At 38.7% G+C, this 14613-nt stretch overlaps 2 protein-coding genes across 5 annotated transcripts in view; one reads left to right on the top strand and one right to left on the bottom strand.

Moving 5' to 3' along the window:
* Positions 1 to 471: 471 nt before the first annotated feature.
* Positions 472 to 2150, top strand: LOC106180790 (sarcoplasmic calcium-binding protein). The gene is made up of 2 exons (XM_086998177.1): positions 472 to 493; positions 866 to 2150. Exon 2 carries the CDS (start codon positions 875 to 877, stop codon positions 1433 to 1435), a length of 561 nt encoding a protein of 186 aa, XP_086854303.1. The 5' UTR covers positions 472 to 493; positions 866 to 874; the 3' UTR covers positions 1436 to 2150.
* Positions 2151 to 2886: 736 nt separating this feature from the next.
* Positions 2887 to 14613, bottom strand: part of LOC106181013 (uncharacterized) — a 64561-nt gene continuing 52834 nt past the window's right edge. For all 4 annotated transcript variants that reach the window (XM_086997418.1, XM_086997419.1, XM_086997417.1 and 1 more), the window contains 3 exons: positions 10779 to 11072; positions 5842 to 6147; positions 2887 to 5226 (listed from right to left, as the gene is read on the bottom strand). In XM_086997418.1, the coding sequence (XP_086853544.1) occupies positions 4319 to 5226; positions 5842 to 6147; positions 10779 to 11072 (1508 nt within the window). In that variant the 3' untranslated portion in view covers positions 2887 to 4318. The remainder of the gene's footprint in view (positions 5227 to 5841; positions 6148 to 10778; positions 11073 to 14613) is intronic.

Raw genomic sequence — 14613 nt, 5'->3', positions numbered from 1 at the left:
CCATATTACTAATTTTAACGTGACCGATGAAGACGTACTACTAAATTTGCTAACTAAAATGAAATACGTGACATTTTCCACCAACTGTAGATTAAAATACAGATTCGTTTTCACACTTACAAAATAAAAACAGAGAGTTAAAATGACTTATGATTTCATGATCGAGTGTTACATATTTATGGGTATAAATCACTCTACTTATATAACACACAGGGGTCTCTAGACCTCTTTCCCATTGTTTTACGTGGATCGATTCAACGCTGCCAGGACTCTCCTTACACAGAAGGTGCAAATGACTGTACTCCATTTGTTTCCAACATACTCGTATAATGACTAGCTTTTCTGTATTTTACTGAACACCAGGATGAGGCGTGTCATTGAGTTAAGCTGATTGCTGTCAGCGAATGTCCCACCAAAGTTGGGTCGATACACGTAGACCGATGGTGTTCATGGGAATGAGGCTTTACTCTTGAATGCGGCTGAGCATTTGACGGTAGCACTGTTTGATTGAAGGATATGTATTTGAAGATGATTAAAAAATACATGTGACCTAACGAACATCGAATTTGCACAGTGTTACGATGAATAACTTAACGATTTTGATCTAGCTTTTATCCCTCAGCAGTAACTCTTTTTAACATTAAAATTAAATTTTAAACATTTAGATTACGTTTTACGTAATTTCATTTTAGTATAATTGTGCTATTACAGGGCAAAATATTCCCGATTTTATACATTTGTATTTTATTGGTTTAAATATAATTATGTCATTATTATCTTATCTTATCTTGTTACCGATAAGAGTACCAGAAAATAGTACGAAGTAGGGCGAAACATGAGTTTGATATAGTCTGATATTGTTTAGATTGCAGGAATGGCCGACCAAGCTCTACCCCCTTATCCCGAGTTCTGGGTACGTAAGATGCGTTCATTTTTTATCCTCTTCGACCGCGATGGTGACGGTATCATCCACAAATCTGACTACGTGGACACCGTTTTAAACAGGGCCAAAAAATGGATGAACGAACAGCAGATTAAGGTCTTCTATGAACTCCTGGATGGAGGGTGGGAAACCTTCATGAAAACCGAAACACCGAAGGACACTCGGACATTCGAGGATATGCTACATGCGCATGCGCGTTATTTCATGGATTTTGACGCCAACATGGAGAAAAACGCCCGCGATTGGCTTGGGACATATTTTGATGGCGTTGCAGACGCAAATGGAGACGGACATGTCACCCTGAAAGAGTATACCCATTTTTTAGGCAGTTTTGGCGTTCATCCTTTTTCCGTGACTCCGTCGTTTCAGGCCATTGATATTGATGGTAGTGGACTGATCACCAGGGATGAATTCATTGAAACTGGGACCAAATTCTTCAGCGTCATGGTGGACACTTCTGCCAAATTATTTTGGGGCCCTTTCACGGCGTGAGGGCTATTTAAACTACAACATGACTGTTTCCCCTTAGGCTAGAACTAAATGTACCACGTAATGACAGTGTAATTTGAGCGAATACGTTCTTTGTGATTTTTATCATATCACGAGGTTATATACAGTGGAATAAAGAAGGCAGACCTGAATAATCAAGGAAATAACTAACGTCATCTTTACAGTGAAGTTCGTCTAATTTCATTAAATTTCATTTCCTATCGTTCAAGTTAGTAACTTAGGAATATGCTCAATGTTTATTATTAATTATCGGAACGGGTGTTTGGAGAAAGGATTGTAACCGTATGTATCTATCCTGAAACTGGCTTTTACGACAAACTTTGCTATAGTTGAGATAACAAGAGAAAGCAGATTGATGCAGATGGGGTTATGTATACTTTGCATTAGTATTTTTTTGAAAAAGAAATCCCTATATTTTGGTGTGGGATCCATTATTGAAAATCTATCACAGCATGATAAACAAATCCTATTTGGTTTAGGAACAAATAGATAAATAACTACATTTGTCAGTCTATGTAGAATATATCAGTGATATAATAGAGCCTATAAGTGGCTACGAAATTGTCAATCTTAACCGTTATTTTACTTTCCTTCACCTAGATTATACTAGCTTTGAGAATTTGAATTAATTTCTTATTTTTTGTGTTTATGTTTTGAATAGCATGACCGCAATGGGATTTTAATGTAAATGCACAGTGTAATATTCATTTTTCTTTATTTGATTATATATAACAATCATTGGCCTGGTTGATAATAAAAACAAATTATATAGTAAAAAGTAACATCATTTTTTATTTGTTTAAAATCTATAAGAAACGTCATGAGTCTACCAACATAAAATGATTTCCAAGTCAAATTTTCGTAGCTAAGACGTTTTCGAATGGTGCTCCAACGATTGTGTTAGGAGAGATTGATGAATGTGTTGCTTACCTTTTCCGTTTGCACAAGGCAATTGTGATGCTGTAATTCACGTCTCCAGTATGCACTAGCAGTGCGGTAGAACTGTTGGTCAGTGGTTGGAGGGGGGGGGGGGGGGGGGGAGGCAGTAGACGATTGCGTTTTTAATCCACACCGATTGTGTTAGATGCGATGAAAAAAAGATGGCTTTTTATTTGAGTTATAACTTCAAGATGGAGAGTAGCTCTCGTTATGGTTAAAAAAGGCTGTTGCATTTGACTTATGATGGTAAAAATTAATGCGGGCCATTGTCCAAAATTCTTTTAAAATCAAGACATTGAGTTTAAAACAACATTCAAAGTGCCTCGGTTTTAATATAACAGCTACTTATGCAAAACCTACATGTATATAGAGGCAACAGTACGAAGCAGGGCTTAAAATATAATTGGATCACAACGGATATTGTTATCAAGATAACAAATTTAAAATTTCGGGATGATTAATAATAAAGCTGTTGAAAACAAAAACGGAAGACACTTGTTATATTTTCATTTTATTAAAACTTTAAATTTGCCGCCACCATTTGACAGGCAAAAACACCAAAAATGGCAAAGAAAACAAAAAACATAATAAATATCATATAATAATTGAAAATGCACATGTCGTAAACCTCTATATGTGGTCGCAGCACCAAATATGTGCCCCACCGTCTCAAAACAACGATTTTTCAATTTGTATTAAAGCGGCAGTTTTAGTGACGTTTCCAACGTTACATGGTATGAGTTAAGGAGATTCAGTTGGTGAGCTGCTGATTTTTATTTAGCTGGAATGTTTTAAAGTAGATTCGTGCTCTGAAATATCTTAAACCTGGGCTGCTTTAAATTGAGCTTCATTTTAAGGGCATAAAATCTTCATCCACATGGACCTAAAGCAACACGCACGCAGGTCACGTGATTGGAACTGCCTGTACATTATGTACTGCTGTGAAACAATGTGAATCTTTTCTTGACTCATGCAGTACTTAAGACTAAACATTGTTTTAATTTTAAAATACTTGGTGTTTTGACTCTTTAAGAATGACCTCCCAGTGTTTTAACACATACCTTAAGCCCCCTTTACACTGGACGGCGTCCTGTCTGCGTCCTGTTGTACGGCTCTGTTTGAGAATAAAAAAAAAAAAAACAATAATACTTTACGTGCCGACAACTGGCCGATCATTAAGCATTCTTTCTGCAACCAAAGCGATGCTTGTGCCTCCTTTTTACGACCACAGCGATGCCAGTTCCATGGTCGCATAAAGGACGCAGAAAGGACGCCGTCCAGTGTAAAGGGGGTTTTAGGTATACCGACGACGTGAGTGTCTCTATCAGATGTAGTAATCAAAGCAGTGGCTGCACGTGTGCCATTCCCCGCGGTTGGTTTCAGTTTTCATTTTCTAGAGGTTCACAACCGATCTGCGGAATGTATAAAGTCACCAACGCTTTCATCTCAGTAGAGGAAGCAATGATTTCTATTTAAAAAATGAAAGTATTTCCCTCAATAAAAGAGAAACTATTTACAACGTAGATTTGTTTGGCTTACAGCTGTTTTTTCTGCCGGCCATAACTACAAAGAAACACGTTTCCCTGTACTGTGTCTTTTCAGCAGCAAAAAAGCATTGTTTGTATCAATACTTCCACTGTCTAATGAGTAATTGAACAGCAATATAGCTATGAAGATCGCATGTTAGGCAGCTATATGGTTTCCAGATAGCTTGACCACCATTTTACCCATAATTCCACTTCACTTGTTTCTTGTGCATAGTTGGATCTGACTCGACGACGATCCTCACTGCATGTCTTAGAAAACGTCATGATTCGTCTTTCTGTTTCGTTAAAACTGATCGAGCTCAGCCCTAAAAACCGTACTAGTAGAGAGAAAGACATATTTTCCCTCTTAACTCTGCTTCACGCACTTCTAACCCCTATGTCATATCACGGACTCTTTATTCCTGTCTTCAATTTCTGCGGGACAGGTATCACTTTCTTCGTCACTTCCTGCCTGAATTTGCAACTCTATTTCCGTCAGGCGTGACTCCACTTCCCATTGCTGCTGATTGACCTTGACATTCAACGACGCGTTTTCTGACTCCAGTGCCGCCACCCTTTCCCGCAGCCGCGTCAGTTCCGCCAAAAGGGCGTCAGGGGCTGGAAGCTGATTTCTGGCACCGACAGATCCTGTGCTGCTACCTGCCAAACTGTTCATGGGTACTGTCAATGTCGGACTGGGGGCCATTGTAGGGAAATTCGCAGTTGTGGGGTGTAGGAAATTAGGCGGTTGTAACGTAAATGGCGACGACGCATTGGCAAAAAAGTTCATCGAAGTCGAGGCAGGCAGCTGGAACGACGATGTATTCAGATAATTCGGCGACGGTGGCGCCGTGGATGAGAAATGTTTTTGTTTGTTTGGCTCCAGCAGGCGCCCCGCTAAATCCGATGGCTGGATCGCACTTTGAACGCTCCTCGGGGAAATCGGAGTCATGGAAGGAGATACACGAATGTTGGAGGGGGAACCGCTACGAGAAGGCGGGCAAGAGTGTGAGTTATTAATATGCTGCAGAGGCGGCGGTATGGGCGACCTTGATAATGACCTCAACTGCAGAAGCCCCTCTTGTTGTGACGCGGCCCGACAGCTTTGAGCATCTCCGTGGTTTGCATTGTTATCACTGTCACTGTGTAAGGATTGCATACTATGCGCATGGGCAGCACCACAGGAAGGAGAATGAGAAATGAGGCCAACCGGAAGTGTATAATGACGCTGAATCATCATGGCTTCCAGGGGAATTTTTCCCGAAGACTCGACTAGACCGGGAGTGCTACGACTTCGGCTCATTGAAGCTGTAAAATGAAACGTATTTTTAAGTTAAGACGCACAATATAGGATTATAACAAACGTGGAATGTAGACCGTAATCGAACAGCGGAAATACTATTTTGAAAGACAAAACCAAAACATGACGGTATCTCTTTGGAACAATATACTTCATCATTCTGTGTTTCCAAACTAAGACAAACATCGTAATAGTACGAAAGAGTTGTCAAATTGAAAATTATAATTCTTTAAATGTATATAACGGCACGACATCATTCTATTTTGAATTGTTGAAACAACAGAATGCAGCGGTGTTTTCACCATATTAACGTTTAATTCACTTATTTCTTGGCAGCACCCCTCAGATACAACGACACATGCATCCTTATCCAGCTAGAGAAAGAAATTCCTTTGCATAGAAACTTCTACATATGAGTAAAGTATTGTGGACGTTAAAGGCATTGTCGTTGGCCCGTACTTCTTTAAATAGTTTTTACACCATTCGCTATAGATTTTCCTTTGCGTGTATGTATTGCGCCAGAGCAATAAGCATGATAACTTTTCATTTTGCATGGCATATAACCTAAATATTTGCCCTGCCCCCCCTCACTGGTGCCCAAAGTCAGCCGGAGAACCCATTACCTTGTTCAATAGGAGCCTTCTTGTATTTTTCTAACCGCTTTACGGCAATGGCTTCAAGGCGCACCCTGGCGGCGGGGTAATCTCGAAGGACATCCCAGAGGTCCGTCTTGGAAAGGCAAAACAGGTCCGAGTAGCCGACGGACCTTACCGAAGCTGTTCGTCTGTTTCCGGCAGTGCCCATGTTAAGGATGCTGATTTCCCCAAAGTAGCTGCCTGGTTTCAGAGTGGCCAGGACGGTTTTTCCGTTGTCGGCAACCACCTGGAGCTTTCCGCGGTTCACTATGTACATTTCTTTGCCCACCTCGCCTAAAATAAAGAAATAAATACACATATTGATCATTTGTGTGAGTACCCCTTATGAAAATATTTTAAGGACTATATTAAGGACACTAGGGACTTAATATTAATCCTAAATGACTCTCTGGGACACGAAAGGATTTCTACCGGACGTCCTATAGGACCTATCTAGAATTCTAGAATATATATCTTACTGGACCCTGCAGGATTTTGGGTCAATTTCTAATGGGACCGCGTGGAAAATTTCCTGAAGGAGTTTACCATAATTTTCCCAAAGACGTAATACCCTTTCCATTTATCCGAACACTCGATTCTACATTGTAACAGACAAGTGGTTCCTTTCCTTTATATGTGCATGCATGAAAAGGTATAAACACACGAACAACTAGTCCCCTAACATTACATAGCGGTTGGAAAAAATAAACTACATTGTGAACGTTACTATTCATCTAATTTGCGAATTTTCAAGGCTCGTTAAGCAAATGCGCGATTGGATTAATGACATGCAAATCACATACACTTTGTCTGGATTTACTTGCTAAATGGCACATCCGCCATGCTACATTTATCTTCCGTTGTCGGCTTTTATTACTCCGCTCTTGAATGACGACATGCAGTAAGAATACACTTAAACAGAACTCCATTATAGAAAAGCCAATTGGAAGCCCAGAGCTATCACTCAAACGCAAATGACATGAGAACAAACATTTTTTCTGCTGAAAAATTGTCTACTTAAAATGTGGCTATGAAGAAGGAATTATCTTAATTCTAAGTCACTTGTTTCTGACGCTATGTCTTTATGGTTACATACACCTTTTCACGTTATATGGATATTTTTGTTAGGTGAAAATAATCCCAGGATTTCTATGTCACGGGTGACAAAATGGTACTGCATTAGAGCTGTATATAGAACTACAGCCCTGGGTTTGCTTGCAAAGAAACTGTTTTATCGCAAAAAGTCTAAAAGACAGTCTGTGGATAAAACCTTAGTCTACTAAAACAAAGACAGCCGAGTAAAGTGCTTTTTGCAAGCTATTGTAAAAAATTCGCAAACGGCAGATGTGTCTTGGTATCAGTGGCAGTCTAATTGACCTTGATGCTGAACCATGAAAAAACAACCAAATAAAGTACAGTCCAATAAAAATTCGCAAAAACGATGCGACTAACAGGAACAAATATGGGTTTATTTCAAATAGAAGTAGATTGAAATTTTGATGCAAAAGTTATATGTCCAACTTTCGGCTGTTTTGTTTCTAGTTTTTTTCTAACCTTGGTCTTGAACCTTAATTGTCCAATTTATTAATGACTTTAACTAAATTGACTTATCAATTAATATATCTGACCATGAAACCAGCTAAGGTTTTATCCATTTATAGCCTTTCTGTATACTTTGATAATAGTCTGTACTTAAGACCCATTTAACAAGAAAAGAGAGAGTTGAGAACTCGTGTTTAACCCAGTTAACCATCCACTCAGACATGAAATTGGAAACTGTTTTCTGGGTAAATGTCCCAGGGTCTCGATTGATACCATCAACGTCAGCGTCGTCTTCATAGATCATCAGTTAATCTAAGAACAATGACTTTAAGCACGTCTTACGAAATGCTCGCGTTTCTCCTCGAAAGACCATCAGTGCGGTTAAGTCGGTAATTTAGACTCGTCTTAATGTTAGCTGGATGTCCAAAACTAGACACTCAATCTGACAGCCCAGGATGAATCAAGGATCAATCATGTGCTATATTCTCAATGCCAAACGGTGTATGTGGGTTAATGAATATCGAAGAATTTGAATAAAAATTGAATTATATTTCAAGGCTGAGTGATATGTCGGTCAATTGAACATCGAACAATTTGGATCAAAACCAAATTATTTCTTCAAAGCCTAGGGCAAAAACAGGAGTTTAAAACTAAACAGTGTTTCGGTCAATTGCATATCGCAAATTTTAGACCAAGGAACGATCATGCCAAACATCAGGGGCCCCCAGCATGGATTGCTAATAGAGTTGATAAATCACCTTGAATATCCAGTGACAAAACTGGACGGGATAACCTGTGGGCCTCGAACAAGAATTCGTTAAAATATTTTCTTTAATTCCAACCAATACTTATGTGAATAAAATTATTTTAATATTCTTATACAGAGAAGTGTTAGGTTGTAGTGGTCTCTGGATGGATAGTATACGGGGCAGCTCTGCAGTACAGAAGTTGACAATCCACTCTCGATGTTGTTGATAGATATGCCATCGCTCTTCCATATGGGATAAGTAATAATCTTAGTTTATTAAAACAGTACTTTTATGAATCAGTTCAATAATTCAGTCTGAAGGGCCCCCAGTAAAGTACGTAGGGGCCAGCGGAAATGTATGGGTAATTCGAAGCATACAAATTCCATTTTCTCCCAGTGTCGTCTGCTATTTAATCCGGACATAGCTGATTGCAGACGGAAACGCAGGGAAGGCGAAAAGCGTTTAAATAAACACCATTTTGTCTGTGATTATACCTGCCGGCAATCTTAATGCGTTTTCAGGACAAAGACCTGGAAACCTGGAGTATTTATTAACCTTTTACGGACACACAATACCCGTTTTCTCTTTTTATAACAACAAATAACAATTTCGGAAATTTGAACGATTTTGTCTTTAAAACAAAGGTATGAATTGTCCCCAAAATGTAAAAAAAAAAAAAAAAAAAAAAAAAATGGAAATCTGAAAACCCGTTTTTGGTGTTCCAGTTTCTAATTTTGCGTCATGTCAATGCTTTATTGTCTCTATTTAGAGAGGGACTCAAATGTTAGAAGCGTAGAATTCAAGACGTTTATTCAATTGGTCTTTTCTAGCTACAAAATCTACTCATTTTTCTTCAACAGCTCTGCATTGTAAAATCTATGAAAGTAAAATCATCTCTCTCCCTCTCCGCGTGTGCGGAAACGATAAAAGACAAATTCAAATAAGCATTCAAACGGATAGTTTGAACACAAAAGAAAGATCTACCGGGGACAATCCGCGAGCCAGACCTAACCAACTGATAACAGCCTACTCTTGCAGCATATAGCTCATTCATCAGTATACTTTTTCATTTAGAGTTTATTTTTCTCAATACAACCACAATTAAATGATTGTGGCTTTTGAATTTTGGTGTCATTGATATATTTAACCATTATGATGTTATTGACACAATTTGTCAAAAGCGTTTTATCTGCGCACCATGCTTCCGTTGACACGGTCTTGTTAATTCTATAAGAATACAATGCCGAGCAATGGAAGGAGAAATGACAGAAAATCGAGTGGTAAGATTCAGGTGCGCGTAAAACAACGCCATTAATATACCAATATGAAGATAAAAAATAATAAAATGAAAATAGCATCTAATTCCCCTAAGATTGGTGATTCAATTTCTTTCTCTCCCCCTTTCTCTTTCCCTGAAACTCATATCAAGATTCCAGTTACGTTCCAAAGAAACAGAATAAACAGCAAATCAAAGCTATTAGGTATACCGATAACTAATATGAAGATAAAAGAGAATAAAATGAAAATAGCATCTAATTCACCTAAGCTTGGTATTTTAAATTCTCTCTCTCTCTCTCTCTCTCTCTCTCTCTCTCTCGGTCACATCAAGATTACAGTTATGTTCTTAAGAAACTTAGTGCAACCTTAACGATGTTTGCATGATGTATGACCTTTTAGGACATCTTAAATTATACCATTAATAAAATATATCACAGGAAATAGTTCTTGAAAAATACACTGCAAGGGAAATAAAACTTTGGTTGAAAAGAACTGATAACTGAAAGGTTTATGTATTTCTAATTACATTTGATTCGCGAGTTGTTGTAGGTTTATGAAATGTTCCTTATAAACATCCAAATGCTAAATTTGTGAAGGAAGTAGACCTTATCATTCTATCGGACTTGTTTCACTGTTGTAAACATAAATTCCTTCTTTAAAAATCGAACATAAATATGCCACCGTTGAAAAATGACAATGTATCATTTTTTTTTCAATCAACATTATAAATCAAAGATAAAAGGTTGCACAGCGCTTATCGTTTAATATCACTCATCATTTTTGACAGGACCAGAGACCAAGCACAGATCATTTCTCTGCTCCCCTGACTATGTAGTCCTCTTTCATCTCTCTCTCTTTTCGATTTTTCATCTCTCTCTCTCTCTCTCTCTCTCTCTCTCTCTCTCTCTCTCTCTCTGTGTGTGTGCTACATTGTCATTTATTTTTCTTCGCATTTTCACCTCTCTCTCTCTCTCTCTCTCTCTCTCTCTCTCTCTCTCTCTGTGTGTGTGTGTGTGTGTGTGTGTTACATCTTTATTTCTTTCTCTTCGCATTTTCACCTCTCTCTCTCTCCTCCTTCTCTCTCTCTCTCTCTCTGTTACATTTTCATTTCTTTTTTTTAGCATTTTCACCTCTCTCTCTCTCTCTCTCTCTCTCTCTCTCTCTCTCTCTCTCTCTCTCTCTCTCTGTGTGTGTGTTACATCTTTATTTCTTTCTCTTCGCATTTTCACCTCTCTCTCTCTCCTCCTTCTCTCTCTCTCTCTCTGTTACATTTTCATTTCTTTTTTTTTGCATTTTCACCTCTCTCTCTCTCTCTCTCTCTCTCTCTCTCTCTCGTTACCCATTCCTCAGACCCACCTTTTCTGCATATATAATCCCCAGGAGAGAACAGCACAGGACGCAGCCGAAGCACCAACTCACACAGGAAGCCTGCCTCCGTGTTTTGAAATATTTCCACCCGTTTTAAAGTGTCCAAATGGACATGAATGGCTATCTCTGCCTTCAGTTTGTCTGGCAGAAGACTTAGAGTTTTGTCCTCGTCGGCAGACTTGTTACACATCCATAGATAGTCAAACCATTTGATGACCCTGTCCTGGAGTTTCAGAGGGACCCTTCGGATGCTCATGAAGGTTTTTACACTGTCTAGTTTGGCTGAAAAAAAAAAGAAATGCTGTTTGTAATATCACTTGCGTCATTTTTTGTCATATTTGTATAGTTTAATTGACAAAAAAAGGTTCTATAAAAAGTTTACATAAGTTATTTGTGTGGTCAGAGAAACAGACAGACAATAGGACAGACAGAAAATGAGACAGATAGACGGACAGACAGACAGACAGACAGACAGACGATCAAACAGACGGACAGACAGTCAGAGAGAGAGAACCAGATAGACAGATAGAGAGGCAGTAAGACTAAAGGATCGACAGACATGCATTCAGATATGTGTACAAATTTTCTCAAATAAATTCCTTCACCACAACTGTCTATTCCTTATCATACAAGGTACAATGTAAGTTTGAAGGACGTCTTTGTAATATGTACGTAACTTATTTTAGACCACTGCAATGGATTTCATCTGATTAATCAGTTTACTAGCACACCGGTGGTTTATCTAATTATAAAAATACGTGTCTAATTTATCATGGCACATTGAGTGAGTAATCACACCACGTATTCATCTGTAAATACATTTCCATTCATTTTGTTTAGGACTATCTCATGCATACGGAGTTACATCACAGGGGTGGATCCAGAGACATTTTCTGACAGTCTTCCAAATTATCTTTGTTGATCCATCCTCCACTTCTGACCGTCTTCCGACAGAAAAAATAAGATACCTGTTAATGTAAACTTGAAAATCTGACCGTCTTCTGGAAGACCCAGAAGACGGCCTCAATCCGCCCCTGCATCAGGTAGTTAGAACAGTTCTCTTGACTTATTCCAGTATAGGGCTTGTGGCAGATGAGCGCTAACACCAATTGAGAAGAGAGACCAGGCGCATAAAGCTTGAAGAAATCTCGTCATAAATGACCATACGGTAAATGATTTCACCTCCTCACCACCTCCATTCCATTTCGATACGCAAAGAAGGTGGATTGTATTTCCCAAATTGACCAATACCAGTACCCGTTCCCCCTTTTTTCTTCTTTCATACAGCCCAATTGTGATCGTTCAATATTGCAATTTATCTAATTTTCTTCCTTTTGTGTGTTTATTTTATTATCATTTATTATTGAATTTTTACGCATCTTCAAACCTTTACATATTTCGATGAGATTTTTCGAGAGCCATTGGGATCCGCTGACATCAAATGCACTGCAAGTCAGATTATCGGCGCGTGGGGGTTGCCTTTTAGCGGAAATGTTATCTGATCTGTCAAAAATTGGGAAAAGCAATCGTGCGGTAGCCATCAACTTCAACAGAAGTTGTCTGCACTCAGAGGACCACTTGGTGGCCTATCTTGTCCACGACAACTCGAGTTACAACTGCGCAGGCGCAAAGGGGCACCTTGATCTCCACTGGGACCCCCCTAATCAGAACCTTCGAACCCCCACGTGAGTCTACGTGAATTGGTTTGGACAGTGGCTTTCGACCTTTAATTAACCCTTAAAGAGAGATGTCAAAACAATTTGCGTGGCTGTTCCCACCCATGCAAATGCTGCAGATAATTAACTGTCAGAGGAATACTAGCTATTTTTGTTCTTAGCCAAACGCTAGAGATGCATCTTTCGCTTGAGAAGGTTCTTATTGGTCTATGTATATTGGCAGTAGGCCAAACATGTCCCACTGACACAGATAAAAGTATTGGTTTGTACACATTTTGAAGGATTATTCTCATTCTCCAAAACTTTTCATGAGTTTTTCATGTCTCTACTATTTTCAGCTGTTTTCAATGGTGGATTCAGTCCTCATCGATCCTTGAGCCTCAGGGAGTCCCTTTCTATTCTACTAAATAAAACTAAGAAAACAGTCTTACGAATGATATGATAGAAAACAAGCATTATTTTAATCCTTGTGCCTTACAAATCAATGCTACCATTTTCGTTTTTTTTTTGTGCCTCCCCCCCCCCACCTTAGCAAAATCTTGGATCCGTCAGTGTTTTGTCTTCACAAATTTCCACTTATGGCATCAATTTATCTCTACGTTTGAAGTGAAAGCTGCTCCAGAGTAATGGGAATATTAATAGATTCTCTAATTAAGACACTGAAATATGAGAGTGCATTTTGCTGGATTCTTAATGCGACTGAGATTAGGCCTTATGGCTCCAAAAACGTTGATTTATTCTCCGATTATCTCCAGTTGACTAATTGTGGCTGACCTGGAAGCTCTTTGGTTACCCATAAATCGTTATTCTAAAATCCGTATTGGCGGTTTATTCGAAAAGGAGGTTTTTTAGAGTTATCTGTTGAAATCTCACCCCAGTAGGTTATGACAAAATAAATGAATTGTTTTCATTTTTGTCCGGCCTCCTGATGAGCTCTGTTCCTTTATAATAACTTTGTACTTAACTACTAGTTCGGTTGATTTTTATCCTAACAGAACATTTTCGACGTACCGACGTCATTTCGATTCTGAAATGGCGTCTCACAGATACTACACTGTAGCTAGAGCGGCGTTAAGATATTATTCAATATTTCCTAATTACCAGCAAAATTACTATCGTTGTTGGACAAACCTCAAACAAGTTACATATATTTTCGTTATGCATTGATAGATGCTGTCAAGTACAAAGCAGCAACATTTTTATCTTACAAGTACATTGTACAATAAAAAGCAAAGGACCGAGTTTTATGGCCGCGTTCCAGAGAGGGTTTCTTCAAATAGCGTTTTGTAGAAACTGGATTTAGATTTAAATTTCGCATTTATTTTTGTAAGAGATGGTTCGAAATCCAGGGACAAACGGAAGTTAAATAAGAGTTGTCATTCTTCGTTTGGACAAGATTAGAATGAATGAATAAAACGCAGTTCACCTTTGACATCAAGAGAAAGCGTTTGAAGTGCGATGTGACCCATTTCATACAGTTTATTTCCCGTCACTAAATCAGCATCTTTGCCTTTCATAGACCGTTATCTCCGTTTGCTTAACTTCCGCGCTATCCCCAGAAGGTGATGCAACACATTAATCTAGTTTTGCATGAAGGTATTTGATTTGAAATACGTAATTCTAATACAGTATTGCGCAGTAGAATTTATCAACTATTTATCATGCTTCTATTTAAACGAAATGGCGTAATTTACACACTACGAGTACACGAAGTGCTTCACCGAAATATTTCTCCTCATACTGCTTTCTGAATGAGATGGATGGGGTACTAACAACGTATCTACGCTTCAATAAAATGTAGTGAAGGAGGTTCCGGTATCATAAAAAACATGGAATTGACATCATAAATAACAGGGAACGTGGCAATAAATAACCTGGAACGACCGCTTACCTAATTGCCTTGCTACTGGTGTCATTAGCTGGGTGAAAATGCCAATATTGTGAAAATTCATGCAGCTAATAGGAATTGGTTAGGCACATTTTTCTTCCTCGTAGAAACATTATTGTATGTCTTCTGGGCATTGATCACGAATAGTGCATTGCTTTACCGTACATACAGGAGGGGTCCGGTCTACACAATGGACCTGTTGAATTATCTAGATCTCTCACCCCGTCCTCTCTCTCTCTCTCTTATTTCAGGTTTCCCC

Source organism: Lingula anatina, chromosome 10, assembly GCF_051362555.1.
Source record: "Lingula anatina isolate TDL-2025a chromosome 10, LinAna3.0, whole genome shotgun sequence".
NCBI lineage: Eukaryota > Metazoa > Brachiopoda > Lingulata > Lingulida > Lingulidae > Lingula > Lingula anatina.
This window is presented reverse-complemented; position numbering and strand designations above follow the sequence as displayed.